The sequence below is a fragment of the Humulus lupulus genome, chromosome X (genome assembly GCF_963169125.1).
Source record: "Humulus lupulus chromosome X, drHumLupu1.1, whole genome shotgun sequence".
NCBI lineage: Eukaryota > Viridiplantae > Streptophyta > Magnoliopsida > Rosales > Cannabaceae > Humulus > Humulus lupulus.
The window spans coordinates 185,723,336-185,741,274 of NC_084802.1; the positions used below are offsets into that span (position 1 = coordinate 185,723,336).

The following is a 17,939-nucleotide window of genomic DNA, read 5'->3' on the forward strand; positions in this document are numbered from 1 at the left end:
TCTTTAATATAACATAAGTCAAATTTGGCCTAACAATAAATGTCATTTTTTTTATTTATCATATTGTCACTAATTTATTAATTAACAATTAGTGACTAAACCATATTAATTTATTATTTTTTCACAATAAAAAATGAATTTTTTTTTGGTACATTATTAATAAATATTAAATGAATTGTTGACATTTTTTAGTTAATTTGCATATTGTGTATTAGAATACAATTATAAATATTGAGTCAAATATAAAATTAACTTATTTTTTGTGTTAAATTTGACACAAAATTAACATTTTACATTCGAGATTATCTTACGTGTATTGTTTGGCATGACATTTAAAATTAGTGTTAAATTTGTAATCTTCGTATGTGGTCAGTTTGTCACTAGCATCTAGGATAGGCACGAGGGAACTCGAAACTTGGAAGGCTTATTCTCTCTCTTTTATTTTTTATTTATATATATATATATATATATATATATATATATATGGAGAATTGTTGTGGTGCATACCTTTGGTATGGATTGTTAGAATTTTATATAGGATTGTTAAAATTTTATATGGACTAATATAATTACAAACATAATTCTATTATCACAATTATTTTCTAGAGTGCCTACAAATAGTTAAAGCCATAATGAGATGGTTAATATTAATCTAATTACAATTGAGACACATTGTAGCACCCTAAAGACTATAGGTTGACTCATTAAATCATAGTCCACCATATTTGATAATATAAGCCCAATAGGCCCAATATACCCCTTATGGTAAGAAGGCATATGAGACATATATATATTGAACATATATGTTGTTGGGAAACATACAGAGGCATATGGTTTGGTAAGGGTTGCTCTCCATAAGTTCTCTCTTGTATTGCTTTTCTAATATTGTTTTGTGTAGATCGTGAGAGATTCAAGGATGAACATTGGAGACTCAATGTCAGGTATGTTTCATCTATATATATTTAATTCAATGCTCTAAATAAAATGCGTTCCTGGATTGTTGTATGAGCATGTAATATTGTTTTGAATCTGATTTATGGATTTAATGCTCATAATATTATTCACAATTTAACAATTGGTATCAAGAGCCAGGTCTTTTGATTTTAGAGCTTATTGTCATATACCCCAATTTTTTTTGTCAAAATTTTTTTTACAATAAAATTTCGAATATCATTGTTGGGCTTTGTAGAAAATTAGTATATTAATCATCAATGGGTTCAGACCATTTTTTTGACAAAATTTTGGGGAATTTTTGAATGTTTTTCGGCCATGGATACCCATTTGTTTTCCAAAAATTTTCATAGATAAATGTATATATGTTTGTTGGTTTTGAGAGTTTTTTAACCCAAATGGAGGCCGGAAAGCGATAGAGGATGAGATGTGGAGCAAAACCCCTCAAACGGAGTTGGATTTGGTGGCCGGAGATGGCCTATCCGACCGGGTCACGAACCGGGTCGCGTAGACCCGAGATGCAGACCCACGGGTCAAATTTGGGTGACAGGGACGATAAAAACGACATGTCGTTTTGCTTCTGTCAGGCAAAAAACGACATGTCGTTCGTACGGACACACAGCATCCCTTCGGCCCAAACGACACGTCGTTTGACGTATGGCTCGATTTTTATATTGAAAAACGACAAGTCATTTTTTGCCTCTGTCAGGAAAAACGACACGTCGTTTTCAAGGGTGAGGAGTTGCCGTTTGATAAAACGACATGTCATTTTTAATATATATATATAAAAAACGACGTGTCGTACGGACACAGATAAAAAAAAAAACTTATTTTTTTTAGGCGCGTGGGGGCGTGTGGAAGGTCCATTTTGGGCATTTTTTCACCATTTCACTCAACTTTTAATACCCTATTTTATGTATGTTTATGCACAAGATTAATTCATGAATTTTATTCATAATTGTATTTGTATTTAATCTTTTGTGGCATGAGTCTTATTATATATTGTCAACAATTATTGTTTATTTTCTTGCCTGTCGTAAGAATAAGCATGTGAATTGTTTAGTAAAGAGGAACATTTAAATAATTATTTATTTAAATTTTGTGTTTTTCCTCCAAAATTACATTAAGATCTATATAAGTAATTAATTATCCTATCGATAATAATTGCTTGGTAAGGATGCTTAATATGGTGAAGAAAATTTATTAAACATTATGAATCATAATTTATCTATCCTTTCGATAGTAAATTAATGTATTTGATTATAATGTTTAATAGATTGTTCTTACCTGTGTATGAGTTCTATTTTGTATGTTTGTCTAAGAACTCTAGCATACATAATGATCATTTGTTATTTTGCGATCATATATTGATGAGAAAATAGCACAAATGACATGGTTTATCATAACATGTATTTAATAGTTATTGCTCTTGTTTCTCATTCAGCTGTAAGCATTCCTAGATCTCATGCCGTCTTGACGCTGAATGCAACCAACCACAAGCAGTGGATTGAAAATATCATGATGAACTTGACCTTCATGAAAATGGACTTGGCCTTAAGAATTGATGAACCATCTAAGCCTGCTAATGATGCTACTGAGAAGGTTAAGAAATCTTACGAGGACTGGGAATACTCCAATCGTTGTTGCTTGGTGCTTATGAGATATCACATAGACGAATCCATTCGTGATAGTATTCCCAAATCTGAAAATGCAAAGGATTTTCTTGCTGCCATTAAGGAAAAGTATAAGAAATTCTCAAAGAATGAGAAGAATGAACATTTGAACATACTGCATCACACTGTTTACGATGGTTCAGGTGACATTAGGGCTCACATTGACAAGCTCATGGGCCACTATCATAAACTTAAGGCCATGGATATGGACCTTGGTGAGGATTACATGGTGTGGTTGGCGATGGAGAACATTTCATCTCAGTTTGATTCAATCAGATCAAGCTACAATGCTCAGAAGGAGCAATGGACTGTTGGGGAGATGTCTGCTATTCTTGCCAAGGAAGAGGAGGACATGAGAAAAGGTAGGGCAAGAAGTATCTCCATGGTTTGTTTAGAATCCAATATTATTGATGTGCCCTCAAATTATTGGTGGTTAGATACTGGAGCCACAATTCATGTTACGAATTCCTTGCAGGTAGTGACAAGTCGAAGAATACCGAGTAGTCTAGAACAGAATGTGTACATGGGAGACGATACAAAAGTCCAAATCGAATTTTTGGGGACAGATAGATTGCAGTTGAATACATGACATTTTTTTGGAGTTACAGGATGTTGCTTACATACCCTCTTTTAGGAGGAATTTGATTTCTGTATCTATATTGGATAGGCTTGGATATAGTTTTCTTTTTGGAACTGGAAAACTCACTTTGTATCGTGACTCTCTTTTGGTTGGAAATGGAACTTTATGTGGAAATTTATATAAACTTGATTTGCATGATGTTGCTTCTGTTTCTTCTACTTCTTGTCTTAATACTGTTGTTGGTTCTAAACGTGCAAGGTTAGATTTAAAATCTTCTATGTTGTGGCACAAACGTTTAGGCCATATCTCTAAAGATAGAATGCAAATGTTGGTGAAAGATGGGGTTCTACAAGATCTAGATTTTTCAGATTTTACTGCCTGTGTTGATTGTATTAAAGGAAAGTTAACTGCCAAGGTTAGAAAGAGCAAGTCAGACAGGTGCATAGATGTATTGGAACTTATTCATACTGATATTTGTGGGCCTTATGTCCCGCCTGCTATGTGTAGTTATAAATACTTTATCACCTTCATTGATGACTTTTCCCGGTATGGCCATGTTGAGCTCATTCGTGAAAAATCTGAATCTTTAGATGCATTTAAGATTTTCAAGTCGAAAGTTGAGCTTCAAAAGGGGAAGAAGATCAAGGCAATTAATTCTGATAGAGGTGGAGAGTATTATGGACGTTATGATGAAAGTGGAAGGAACCCCGGGCCTTTCGCTAGATACTTACAGGAATGTGGTATTGATGCAAGATATACAATGCCAAGAACACCCCAACAGAATGGAATTGCTGAAAGGAGAAATCGCACTCTTCTTGACATGGTGCGATGTATGTTGATTCATTCTAGTTTGCCAGAGTTTTTATGGGGTGAGGCATTAAAGACTGCAGCTTATATCTTGAATCAAGTGCCCAGCAAGTCTGTCCCAAAGACGCCTTATGAGCTATGGTCAAGTAAGAAACCAAACTTGTGTCATTTTCATGTTTGGGGTTGCAAAGCAGAAGTGAGGCCCTATAATCCACTGTCTAAGAAACTTGATCCGAAGACCATTAGTGGCTATTTTGTGGGCTACACCATTGGATCAAGGGGTTCCAGATTTTATTGCCCATCTCACACCACCAGGGTTATAGAATCAGATAGGGCTGTCTATTTTGAGGATGAATTTGGTTCAAGTCAAGGGTCAAGAGAAATTGTTTTCAGGGAAGAACGTATTTTTGTCCCTGTACCTGTCGCTTCCGCTCCTATTGATGACCCTGTGATTGAACAGATTCCGGCAGAAACTCATGATGAACCTCAAAATCAAGAACAAGGTGAAAATTTTGATATTGGGGATGATGAAGCTATGCTGAGAAGATCACAGAGAACCCGCAGGTTTGCTATTCCTAATGACTACCTTGTCTATTTACAGGAACATGAGTTTGATGTAGGAGACAGTTTTGAGCCAGTTACCTATCAAGAAGCTATGAATAGTCCTCAATCTGTGTTGTGGATGGATGCAATGAAAGATGAGTTGAATTCTATGTCACAAAATGAGGTTTGGGAGTTGGTTGAATTACCCAAAGGTTGCAGACCCAATGGATGCAAATGGGTGTATAAGATCAAACGTGACTCGAATGGGCAAGTGGAAAGGTATAAGGCTAGGCTTGTGGCTAAAGGCTATAGCCAGAGAGAAGGTATTGATTTCAAAGAAACATTTTCACCTGTTTCTACCAAAGATTCGTTGCGAATCATTATGGCTATAGTTGCTCATTTTGATCTAGAACTCAATCAAATGGATGTGAGGACTGCCTTCTTGAATGGAGATTTTTTGTGAATTTTTGTGTTTCTCGGCTCGTAAATAATTTTCGGCACGATTTTTTTTTTATGACTCTGTTTATTGTAGTTATTTAGAGCATCATGCAAATTTTCATAAAATTCCAAATAATTTACAGTGACGAAATCTAGGTTAAAACAAGTTGTTGCACACATGATTAATTTTTTTTTATACGCGTGGAAAACAGTCTGTTTGAACTTAGTTTTCGGCATTGTAAATTATTCTGAATTTCCTAAAAGTTTGCAGGGTGCTCTAAATAACTATATTGAACACAGTCATAAAAAAAATCGTGTTGAAAACTGTTTATGAGCCAAGAAACATAAAAAGTCACAAAAGGTATGCATCATAGGATTACTCTCTCTCTCTATATATATATATATCAATACTATAAGATTTTTCTTTAGTGTGGGCTAAGAAAAGAGGCGCACCGGTGTATTTTTGTTGTGTTCCTTTACCGCGAACAATTTTCGGCACGGTTCTTCTTTATAATCGTGTATCTTGCAAAAAAATTTCGAATAATTTAGAGCATCGAAAATAAAGTTGAAACAGGTTGTTGCACATGTGACTATTTTTTTTATGTGCGTGGAAAACAGCATGTTTGAACTTAGTTTTCGACAATGTAAATTATTTGGCATTTTCTAAAAATTTGCAGAATACTCTAAATTACTACAATATACACCGTCATAAAAAAAATTGTATCGAAAACTATTCAGGGTAAGAGAATACAAAAGAAACGCACCAATGCGCTTCTTTTTCTAACCCCTACCATAGAAACACCCCATTACTATCCCCTACAAATTTAGATGCAAGTAAAATCTTCATTACTTCTTTCCTTCTTTTACATTCTTTTCTTTTGTCTTTTGTCTTTTGTCTTTTGTCTTTTGTGTTTTTTACTTTCACTGTTTTCAATATTGCTAAAGTGATATCTATCCTTTATTTTAAATGTTATATTGTTATAATCTATTCTTACTTTTTGTCTTTTATCAAATCATCTTTTTCTCGAACATATGCCATTTTTCATCATCTAATATTTTGCAATATCATTTTATATTTTTTTCCTAAATTCATTACTACTGATATTTCTGTTTATTAATTTTTATTGAGTTTTTTCTTTTTAATAATAAAAGTTAGAGCTTAACTACAATTCCTAGTACTTTTTATTCACTTTTTTTTTTAAAAAAATAATAATTTAGTAAACAAAATTTTCACTTAATGTCATAAATTTAAAAAAAAAATTACCAATTTATTAGTTTGTTAGTTTATTTATATACTTACAAATATATTTTAATTTTTTAATAATATCAAAAAATATATTATATTTAACAAACTATATAAATATCTATTAAATTAATTTTAATTTTAATTATTTTAAATAAGATTATATTACCTTCATATTAATTATAAACAAACAGTTTACAACTTTTTGCATTATTTACAAATATTTAAACAACAAAATCTATTATCTCTTTTAATATGAAAATAGTTTTTAATTCTATAATAAAGAGAGACAAAATATATTTTATTTTGGAGTTTTTTCTTAAATACATATATATTTTTTTACTTTCTTACGGTTCTTAATTTTTCAAAATTACGATCTTAAGAAAAACAACTAACTGCATCAACCTGAAATAAACTTTAAAAAATACAAAAAATAGTATATAGCACAACAACTAAACATCAACCCAAGAAAAACTTAAAAACAACATGAAAACAACTTGAAAATAGCATTAAAAAAAAACAAGACAACCATGAAAAATTTCATTGATATCATAAAATTGAAGAAAAAAAAATTGACCGTAAAAAATGTAATTTTAAAGCGAAATTAAGTATCTTATGTAAAAATATCTTTTATTTTTGTAATTATTTTTGTTCAAGGTGAATTTCATCATTCATATATATTCTATTTTCATTTTATTTTCTTTTCTTCAATTTTTATACTTTTGAGATGGATATTTAATAATAAGGCTCAATTTTATTTATTTGTTTATTTTTATTTTCATTCAATGGAGGGGCTGCATGCCTTATATTTTATCTAACCACTTTATTTTAATTTTTTTTCTGTCTAACCCTTTTTTTTAAGTTGTAAAAACCATTTTTGATATTATAATTTTTTGTAATGTCTTTTTGTAAAAAAAAATTACTACCAATATTTTTGTTTACTATTTTTATTCATTTTTTTTATTATCTTTATTGAGTTTAATCATTTGAATTATAAAATTTACACCTTAAGTACTCCTTTCTAATTTATCACTTATTTTTTTATTAAAAAAACTTTATAGTAAACAAAATTCATTTACGTAAGGTTATAAATTAAAAACAATTATCACTTTACTATTTTGTATTTTATTTAAATTATTACTAATATATTTTATATTTTTAATAATATAAAATATTATTATATTTAACAAACAATGTAAAAATATCTGCCAATTAAACTCAAATAAAATAATTAATATAAAAAATTAATTAATTTATTTTTATATATAAATGAAATTCGAAAATTTATATATTTAAATTAATAAATATATTTTCAAAAATTAATAATTAATTCCAAATTAATTATCTAACCTCAATTATCATATAAATCCATACTTGACCTAAAAAATAAAATTCTTCTCAAATTTCCAAATTACTGTTATACCTCTGTGTCAACTCTTATATTGATATGGTGTTGATAGAGCTACCTTGTGGACCTATATACATATAATATTAAGCTCTAATAAATATTACATTATTAATCAAAGTTTTTTGATTAAATAATCATATTTATTAATCTCATAATTACTCCACTATAAATATGAGATTGAACTCTTAATAATTACAGACATATATTTACTGAGTATTTCATTAAAGAATACAATGTCCATTAATATAATCATTATATACAGCATTAATCCTCTATTAATGGTTCATAATTAAAAGAAAATAAAATTACCATTCTACCCTTTTAGCTATATCTTGTTCCTAGAGTACCATTGACTTTACTAGTGAGGTTGTGTCACAATAAGTTTGCGACGTGAGCGCTCATAACTTTTTCAGTTCCAAAAGTCAACCCAATCGAGAACCATTATTCAATCTATAAGAAGTATAGATTCCATATTTGTTAAACTACGTCCCCAACCATATACATCATTGAGTCCCCAAAAACAATTGTTCTTAGCCTGATCATTTTGACAAACCTTAATGCATGAATCAAATGATCATATTACATATATTGGAGTTCATAGGAACCTCAGGATTAAGATCATCATGTATATGATTATCGTTTGACGTGTTTGATCAATGTTATGAAACAGTGTTTAAACAAGTATTAACAAATCACATCTGGTCCAGTTCTACATACTCTCAGCATGCAAAGTACCTCCACTAAAGTGTCCTACTACACTAGTAAGCCAGATCTAGGTCACATGTATTCATAATACTAGTGGACCGTACTAGCAGTAATTAATCTAAAGATTCCATAACTTTATTTTACTGCGAATTGTTGAACATTTATTATCTTAATCTCGATACTCTCATACCAATATGAGATTAAGACCACATAGATAAACTTTGAAATTTTATGATATTTACTTAATATTATCAATATAATATCAGACATAGTCTATATATATAATAATTCAATTCAATTATTTATTTCATTTAAAACATTTGTCAATTACAATTGCTTTAAGTGCACTATTCCCAACAATCTCCCACTTACCCTAAAGCAAACTGACGCATCTCTCTTTCAATATGTCAATCACATTCTCCTGACCGAATTTGTCTAACAAAGTCTTTGTAACAGTTTTGTAAGAAACTGTTTTCAAGTTATCTTTAAGATCATTACATCAATTATGTAAAATTTTCTTGATTCTAATGATACTTCATTTCATGTGTGTTTACCCTCTCATGATTTCTTGTTCTTCTAGAATAGTCGTATTTCCATTGCATTCACAATGAGATACTAGTTGTTTATTCTAGTCTGAACTCTTTCCAGAATGACAAAGAACTTAACTAAGTCAAATAACTTATTTAACTACTTGTAGCTATTATATATCGACTTTTGTGGTAAAACATATAAATCTAAAATATTTAACACATTTTTATATTAATGTGTCTGCTCCACAGTTATGGAAGCTGATTCTGATATCAATATTTGAAGATTTGAAATCAGTTCATCCTTTGGGATTTTAAGTCTCTGCCTAAATGCACATACATATAATCTCTATAATATTCAAGATACTCAAAATTAAGTATTTGTAATTATTCAATGACTGAATCCTTAATGGATTGACAATTGCTGACTATTCCCATTGTTTAACAAATGTCAAAATATATTTTGGGATCCCAATGTATATCTTTGACCAAAAATTTTAATCCTAAACTGTTAATTAAATTTAGTTACACGATTATGGCCAAATGACTCGTTTAACGAGTTCTGCACTATTTAAAATATACAATGTAACAGTCCCTGAGTAGTAAGTAGTTACATTTTTATTCTAGGAAATTAAAATCTATATTAATTAAACAAAATTATACGACGATCTAGTATTAAAACCAGACTCGAACTGGATACTGGAAAGTAGGGGTGAGCGTTGGGTGGGTTGGTCGAGTTACAAAGCATTTATACCCGTCCAATGTCATAATCGGGTTAGCAAAAGTGACCAGAAACTTGCCCAATTAAGAAATTTTTTTTTTTAACCCGCCCAAATTGGTCGGGTTAACCCGCCCAAACCGAAAAATGGTATTTTTTGGGGCGGGTTGGTCGGGTTGGGCGGGTCAACCCGCCCAAACCGAAATTTGTTAATGAGTTTGAGGAGTACCCAGATTGAGATATTGAGGGAGAAAGGAGGGTTAATTAGGGAAACTCTTGGTTTCCCAGGAAAATACAGGATTTCCCATTTCGTTAATGATAAAAAATTTGCAAAGCAGAGCCTCCATTAAAGATTCTCGTAAGAATTCAGGTTCCCCTGTTTTGAAAACTTCGGTTTATACCGTTAAAATATGGGCTGTATTTGCTCAAAGGGAGCATCGGAAAAGGATGTAGCCGAAGAATACGAGAAAGGAAATGAATTGACAAAGGCAACTTCGGTTCAACTGGTCGCTCCTCCGTCTCAAAAGAGAGAAAAATTTTTGGTTGAGGTTAATGGCGATTGCTCGGTGCGTCCTTTATCTCGGGCAACTTCAAGAGCCAACGCCTCTCAGACCTCTGGCTCTATTCACAGAAAGCCCAAGGAAGACGACAACAGAGTGGTGGTCGTCGAAGGACCCTCGATTGATCATCACCAGAGGTTGGCCACCATGGAGTTGAGCTCCAGTAAATCAGAACCACAGATGACTAGGATAGTTAGTGTCGTTAATGGAAACAGCAATGGTAGTGGAGGAAGGGACCCGAATGAAGAGGCGGGTTGGCCGTCGTGGTTGACCTCCGTTGCCGGAGACGCCATCAAAGGGTGGGCCCCTCGTAAGGCAGAGTCATTTGCGAAGTTAGACAAAGTAATTTGGCTCTAAATCTAATTATGAATCTTTACTTTGCTTGTTATTCGTGTAAAACTTTTTTTGTTTTTTTGTTTTTTTTCCCTATAATTACTTAGTTATATATTTTGTGTATATGCATATTGGACAAGGAACATACAGCAGAGGAAAGAAAAGAAACGGGAAAGAAAATAAAAGAGGCAGACAGAGACAAAGTTAATAATATGGTTAGTAGGGTTTTATTTTTTTTAAATATAAATTTAATTAAATATATATATATATATAATGCTTAATTGGGCGGGTTGGGTTACATTTTCAACCCGCCCAATGAAACAATTGGGCGGTTTAAATTTTGGTCGGTTTATTCGGGTTGCGATTTTTGACGATTTTTTCGGGTTGGTTTGGGCGGATTATTCGGGTTGGGCGGGTTGTAAAAATTTCTGCACAGCCCTACTCGAAAGTAAGCGTTTATGAAAGAATGAAAGTGAACGGCATGTCGCTTACATATCTAAAAAGAGTGGCCACAACACACATTCATGTTCTCTATAAGAGTTGGAAAAACTTTGCAACCGAACACGACCCTATCTACACGTGTATTTAGTTATAAGCCATCCCCAAGCCAAGAGAGTGACATAGCCAGACTGCGGAGCCTGAGCTAAGAAGAAGAAGAAGAAGAAGAAGAAGAATCGTGAATAGCTAGAGAGAGCGAAAGGGAGAGAAGAATGACGAAAGCAAAAAAGGAGCTGATGGCTGCAGCTCCGTGGAGGGTCAACGAGGAGGCGAACGACGAGTTCAAAGATGCCAAGCTCAAGGTAACAACCAAGCCAGGGGGCACCTCAACCATGCACGTCCCTCGTAAGAAGTCCCTCCGTTCCAAGGACCAAGAACTCGATGATTCCCTTGCCGAAATTGACCCCGAGCTCCGTTACAGTTTTCAGCGAAATTTTCAGGTCCTTTTTCTTTACTTGTTGTCGAATTTGAGTTTCTTTGGTTTCACTGCTACATTTTAAATTAGCATCGAATTCAGTGTTTAAAGGAATACCCAGTTTATGAATTTTTGAAATTTATGATAATTTCATTTGTTTTAGGTGCCCATTTCATTGCGTTACTTTAGGGAATAACGGGTACTTGCTAGAATTTATTTATTTATTTACTTACTTTTAGCTTGGCATGGCTGTAGCTGTATCAGCGTAGTGACTCAAAACATGTAGAAAGGGTTGGTGTTGGTATTGATATTCTTTGCACAATAGGAATGTAATGAACTCTCATTAATTGATGGAGACTGCTTATTTTGCTCAAGAATTATAGGTTGAGGAGAACTTTAATCTTTTTCCCATTCACTATGTGACATCCTGGCTTGCAGTTCCTTCAACGGGTTTTTAGTATTGACACCGTTGTGAAACCTCTTCCACCTGCCATGGCTTACAATGTCTCCCGCAACTTGAGCTTCTTCACTCGCATTTTCACGCAGTTCTTCGGTAAGTCAATTTGCCTATGATTTGATTGAGAGTTCAGAAGAGAGCTATTCTTTTTCAAAAACAGAAATGTCTGGCTTTGGCTTGTGAGTGGGTTGGAGTGACTCGTTGTTATTGCATTGATTTATTGTTTAAAATCAGCCTCTCTAGGTTGATTGATATCCGAGAGATTGAGAGGCAATCAAGTATTGATTTAGTCAATCCTTGTTGTTAGGAATAGAATCATGGTTTTGTTATTCTGTTTTGTTTGTATATATTTTCTTATTTATTGCTGATTTGTTTACTAGTTTAGTGAGATATTTTTTACCAGAATATCACTATATATTCTAGGTCTTTTTGTGTATTTCAGTTGTTGTAAATGTTTGCAACACCAAGGCTTGATTTTAGAACCTGAAATGTTAGCTCTAATACCACAGAACAAAGTAATAAAACTAAAGCAGAAAACTTAAAATAAAAAAAAATTAAGAAGACAAGAAAATTTATACTGGTTCGGACCAAAGTGTCCTACTTCCAGTTTTAGAGCTCTTCCACTATCAATATGAAAATACAGTACAGCAGCAAGAATAGTACACTGAGAAATATACAAGATCACCCTTTACAACTCTGATAAATTCTCTTCAAGTTACACCATAAACCACCTTAGTTTATCTCTCAAAAGAACTCAAACAACTTGAAACCCTCGAAGTTCTTCCACCGTGATCTTCAAGACTCTCTCTTCAAATCTTGCTCTGTTTTTTTCTCTCTTATTTTCTTCAGCCCCTTTTAAAGACCCAAGCTACCAAAGGTTACAAAGAAGAATAAGTCAGCATCCAATTAGAAACAAGCTGGCTTGGATAAGTACCATTTAAGATGATCAAAGGCATTGAGCCACGTTAGAAAATAAAGTTGTGAGGATTACTACATCAGTGAACGAGAATAATAAGAAACCAGCAGTCTTGTAGAATTTTTCTTCTCTGGTATTTTTTCTCACATGGTTTCACAGAGGAAAAACAAATGGCCAGCTTTAAGCAGGCCCTCACTGGGTTAAGCAAGGAAGTTTCTGCTGGAACTTCTCCTGTACCAAACCAATCCTTGTAATTAATCCCACTGCCTCTTTCGAAAGCTCCCCTCTTCAAAGCACTCCCCCTTGATTACCCCAATCCTAACAATCAATCATGATTCTTAGTTGCTTAATATAACGTCATATATTGTATGTCTTTGGTGGGGTTCAGTCTTGTATAGAGAACTTGCATGTCTCATTTTATGTCCTTGTCTTCACCTCGTAATTTCTTCTCAAGCAGTTGGCCATATGATTTTAGACTTGTGTGGCATTGTTTTTTTCCCTTTCATTGTTTTAGAGGTCATACTTAAATCATTTGATGCTTTTGTATGCGCTCTTGTGATTATTTTCATTGTCATTATCTATCTCATCATGCTACTACTCAACTCGTGATCTTGTTAATATGATCTTTCCATATTGTAGATCCCGAAGGTATTGCAAATGCTCAGAGATCTCTTGGTATAGGACAGGAAGAGAGAGTTCGTAAAGTTCGTTGATGTGAGGAAACATGAAGGAATGTAGCAAATGATGTTTACATGTGTTGTGTATTAGATTTAAAAAAATACTTCACTAGCTTAAGTTTTTGCCGAGTCAAACTCTTGCTAAATTCATCACATATTTGTGGTCTGGGTTCTCAAATGAACAACTTAGCCAGAAGAAAAATAATGCATTCTAAATCTTTGAATATATACTACAGAATACAGATTAACTTTCTAATCTTTTACTAACGAAGGTAGCACACAGATTCATTCACCTTAATGGGAAAATTACGTTCACTTTAACTGCAATTTTATTTGTACCACGTTCTTGAATTTGATGCCAAAGTATCCTTTATATAAGAAAATTTGGACAACTGTTTATATGTGTTTATCAATATATCCCTCGTAAATAAAATCATTAGTGAATAGTCCAATTCGAGTGCTTCTATCATCCAAATTAACTTCATAAGGTTCATAACGTAATAAGCATATATAATGTTTAAATGTCATGGATTATCCTTCACTACTTTCAAATTTTATTTCTAAGCAAGAACATAGCTATACAAGACTGCACGTGCACGTGTATACCTGAAACATTATTCGGTTGATAATATGCAAGCGATATGGTGAAAATACTAATATTTGGTTAAAATCACTCAATGGTGAAAATTCCAACACATTCCACTATCTTGGAGCCAATACAAACTGTTGTTGTCAAACATGCATCTACACAAGCTAATTCTGTACAAATTTCTAACGAGGGGACTTATTGATTTACTTAAAAATAGAACAAGAACAAGAACAATGAAAAAGAACAGGAGTCTAGTCTTACGGTTTGCGCAAGGAAAGATCCATCTGTAGTTGAAACCAGAACGGTTCACCTTGTTGAACCACCACGCCAATACCCCCAATTGCTCATTCCACACTTCGTTAGAAATTCTTGATAATCTTGTTCAAGTTTTCTGTAAGCATGAGATGACTCTTCAAAAGAAACTTCAACCAGATCTTCGTATTGATCCTGCATAATTCTCAAAATTAACCACCATAAAATAGCTAAAATACTTGTAATATTCTTAATGGTGCAAACTTTGTGGGTAGAGTCTCTTGAAACATAAGCTTCTTCAATCAATAAAACTTAGTTCACTATGACAAAATGAGAAGCAAAACAACATAATATTTTTTCAAACTTGAGAAGACAACACAGAATAATAGATCTTAATACTACCTCCTCTAAAGTCCCAAGTGCCACAAAGACCAGATGGGCGAAAGGATCTTATAGTCGAGGCAACAATCGCTACTAACTAGTAAAGTGAAACTGCTCACTTGGAAGTGTTAAAGAGAGATGGCAACTAGAATTATAACTCCTTTACTTACAGTGGAATCCGGAATTGACTCGTCATCCATCTTTTCGGGTTCCCACGCATCACCAAGAGCATATCTCCACCGCTCACCTCTGGACCTATGATTCTTTAAAACTGATTCATTCACAGCTTTGTGTTTCAACTCTCCAAAAACTCTAGTGTGAAAGGCGCTAATTATGCATCTGATGCAAAATGCCACAAGTGGAGCCAGAACTAGAAAACCACAAACAGTTCTAGCTTGATAATATGATGGAAAACCCTGTAAAGGTCATCAAGTTTGGTGAGCCAGTATGACAATATAGTATACAAGAAGGCACTACTACTATTTTTGTAAGAGGACCATAGGGTATGAAACACTAACATGAGGTGTACAGCGAGAATATAGTGCACTGAAATTCTTCTGGTCCAATACTCCATTCAAGATATTCAAAGAGCAATGATCCTTTAAAGGTAATTTGAAGTAAGCTGACCAACTTCTCTCAACCTGACAATCATAAAAAACACAACTCTGCAGCATTAGAGGCCTGAAGATGCACAAAGTTAATCATTATTTGAGAAGGGTCACGAAAGGGTGCTCTGGAAATTTGGTTAAAGTAAAAGCCTAACATCTAAGTTTCCCATTTTTATATTTTGATTGGTATACACCTGAATTCTTAGGCATGCATGTAGTACAGTAGTAATTTCAGACTTATTACTCAACAGAATGTTTTCAGGAAAAATCAACTGTCTAAAGATATCTAGCAAAGTGACATCTACCATTTAAGCATGCATCGATTCATGTCAACAATAGAAAATATCTCATGATTCATAAATTGAACAACTTCTTAAGGTCTGCACTACACGCAAGTTGAATTAAAAAAATCACAAATATTCATTCTTAAGTAATAGAATCAAGTCAAAATTTAATAGATTTCAAATCCCAGCATTAAAAATTCAACCCAAAAAGTACAAGAAAGAATCAAGAGCACATTTTAGGCAAGAGAAGCTCATGGGCAGAGTTTATTTACAACATTCAAAGATATAAAGAGTCCACCACATTTGATTCATTTCACGCACATGAAGAAAATGCATTAAGATTTATCTCATTCGAAAAGAAGTAAAAAAACAAAAACTCATACAAATGAAATTAGCTGTGGCTATGTTATCTGTGTCAAAAATCAGGCTTACCACTTGAATTCTTTTGGCTGCTGAAGGAATGTTAAGTTGTTGGCCTTCCAAAACAAGGTCAACATCCACTATGTTCTTGTTAGCTGCAGCAATTTCATACATAGAAACTCCATACTGCTTAGAAATTGAACTCAAAGTTTCACCCCTGCCACCCAAAATTTTGCATTAATGACATGAAACCAGTTTACAAAGGTAACACAGCTATTAACTACAGCATCCCAAAATTCTTAGAAAGACGCCTAGAGACTTGTTCAACAAAGAAAAAGATTTGAATTCATATAACTTCTCATACCTTTTGACGGCATGAACCAAGTAGTGCTTGGCTGAGTATTGACCCTCAGACATCTCCTGAATATGGAATCTCCATTTCTGCATATCAGCAAAACATAGTCTACTTTTATATATACATATACATATGTGTGTGTGCATAATAAACTTAGCTTGAAAATCTTACCTCAACTGAGCCTCTTAAATGCTTCTTAAGAAATCCCGCATTCTTTGCCCAAGATTTAAAAAACAAACTTTCGGACAACCCACAAAACAAAACCAAAAAAAACTCAGATGAAAAGAAGGAACAGAATGTGAAAATGAATAGTGTTATGAGAAAAGCAAGAAAACCTCTGAGATGGGAAGTTGGGTTTTGATTGGAATAGGGGAAGAAGGAAGTCTGGTCTCTGCCTTAGCTTCACTTCCATCACAAAAACATACTCACGCTCGCTCAGTGACAACAACAACAACAACTTTTTCGCAGTTAACCCCCACCCCACCCAACTATGACTCCCACAATTTTAACCCTCTACCTCGGATGCACATTTTCCCCCAATGGGGATGGGTCACGCGGGCACCCACTCCTAATGAGGCGAGTAATCTCTCTCTTTAAATGGGTAATAGAGCAAATGGGTAATAGGATAATTTTCAATCTCAAATATTAAATGGAACGGGTACGGGATGGGAATAGCAGTTTATGCCCCGATAGTTATATATTTTTATAATATTTTATATGTATTTTATATATATATATATTTTTTTTATAGTAAAGTAGTAAATTTTTTAATATTTTAAATAATAAATATTGTGTAATATTTTGATTTATATATAATTTATAATTTTTATTTTAAAATTTTAATTAAAAATTAATTTTTTAAATAAATGGATTCCCGTGGGGATTCTCCACCCCGTCCCCTACGTTAAATAAATTGGGATGGAGTAGGAACGAAGATTAGAGATATAAATGAAAATGGGAATGAGCATTCCTCGCCAATTCTCTGCCCCGTGTGCGTCACTACCTCTAACCCCACGTGCCAAGTTTCAGAATTATGGGTTTTTCTCTAAATTTTCTCTCTTCTATACTCTTGTCCCGTGGTTTGTAAAAACAACAAATTATATCCTTCCACCAGGAAGATCAAACCACGATAATATCTCTTATAAATGACAGTAATTTGGAAATGCCACCATTTTTATTTTAATAAAATGACTGACAATGCTCGAAAACGACAACATATTGAAAAGCCTTAGGTTCTTATCTTAGAGCACTCGCAGCAGCTGATGCAAAATAACTATTTGCAAAGTATACTTAAATAAGACTAAAATACTGCTCCAGCACCTGCTCTATCTTATATTCATTTTACATAATGTTACTTTAGCATATCTTATATTCATTTTACATAATGTTACTTTAGCACAGCTATATGTATAGAATATTGTTCCTCATGCCTCTTCTCTCTCTTCATTCACTCATTTTCTCGGATATTTGGCGCCAACCTTAGATCAAATCTCTTTTGGTTAAATCATGGTCTTAATTTTTGGTAATTTGTGTAATATGTGGTTTTATCAGAGAACACTACCATCGACAAACAAACTTGGTGCACACGTTGCCATCGCCTCATCCATTTCCAAAAGAGTAATGATATGTGCACCCAAAATATATACAAAAATATTACACTT

At 33.2% G+C, this 17,939-nt stretch overlaps 3 protein-coding genes across 3 annotated transcripts; 2 read left to right on the forward strand and 1 right to left on the reverse strand.

Moving 5' to 3' along the window:
• Positions 1–9,857: 9,857 nt before the first annotated feature.
• Positions 9,858–10,896, forward strand: LOC133807076 (probable serine/threonine-protein kinase At1g09600). Its single transcript, XM_062245218.1, has 2 exons — positions 9,858–10,495; positions 10,627–10,896. The coding sequence occupies exons 1-2, from the start codon at positions 10,004–10,006 to the stop codon at positions 10,765–10,767; spliced, it is 633 nt and encodes a 210-aa protein (XP_062101202.1). The 5' UTR covers positions 9,858–10,003; the 3' UTR covers positions 10,768–10,896.
• A 159-nt stretch (positions 10,897–11,055) lies between these two features.
• On the forward strand, positions 11,056–13,677 carry LOC133807077 (uncharacterized). The gene is made up of 3 exons (XM_062245219.1): positions 11,056–11,424; positions 11,838–11,952; positions 13,412–13,677. Exons 1-3 carry the CDS (start codon positions 11,197–11,199, stop codon positions 13,483–13,485), a joined length of 417 nt encoding a protein of 138 aa, XP_062101203.1. The 5' UTR covers positions 11,056–11,196; the 3' UTR covers positions 13,486–13,677.
• A 414-nt stretch (positions 13,678–14,091) lies between these two features.
• LOC133807075 (uncharacterized) lies at positions 14,092–16,824 on the reverse strand. The gene is made up of 7 exons (XM_062245217.1): positions 16,614–16,824; positions 16,450–16,516; positions 16,288–16,364; positions 15,996–16,140; positions 15,190–15,312; positions 14,842–15,087; positions 14,092–14,485 (listed from the first exon to the last, which is right to left on the reverse strand). The coding sequence occupies exons 1-7, from the start codon at positions 16,688–16,690 to the stop codon at positions 14,345–14,347; spliced, it is 876 nt and encodes a 291-aa protein (XP_062101201.1). The 5' UTR covers positions 16,691–16,824; the 3' UTR covers positions 14,092–14,344.
• Positions 16,825–17,939: the final 1,115 nt, after the last annotated feature.

Bases quoted from the DNA above. Each gene is read 5' to 3' on its own strand.
- LOC133807076 (XM_062245218.1), top strand. From the start codon at position 10,004: ATGGGCTGTATTTGCTCAAAGGGAGCATCGGAAAAGGATGTAGCCGAA. The intron at 10,496-10,626 runs GTAATTTGGCTC...ATATTGGACAAG, and splicing joins CATTTGCGAAGTTAGACAAA to GAACATACAGCAGAGGAAAG.
- LOC133807077 (XM_062245219.1), top strand. From the start codon at position 11,197: ATGACGAAAGCAAAAAAGGAGCTGATGGCTGCAGCTCCGTGGAGGGTC. The intron at 11,425-11,837 runs GTCCTTTTTCTT...CCTGGCTTGCAG, and splicing joins GTTTTCAGCGAAATTTTCAG to TTCCTTCAACGGGTTTTTAG. The intron at 11,953-13,411 runs GTAAGTCAATTT...TCCATATTGTAG, and splicing joins CATTTTCACGCAGTTCTTCG to ATCCCGAAGGTATTGCAAAT.
- LOC133807075 (XM_062245217.1), bottom strand. From the start codon at position 16,690: ATGGAAGTGAAGCTAAGGCAGAGACCAGACTTCCTTCTTCCCCTATTC. The intron at 16,517-16,613 runs GTTTTCTTGCTT...GTTGTCCGAAAG, and splicing joins CCCAACTTCCCATCTCAGAG to TTTGTTTTTTAAATCTTGGG. The intron at 14,486-14,841 runs GTAAGTAAAGGA...AGAATTATGCAG, and splicing joins AGTCAATTCCGGATTCCACT to GATCAATACGAAGATCTGGT.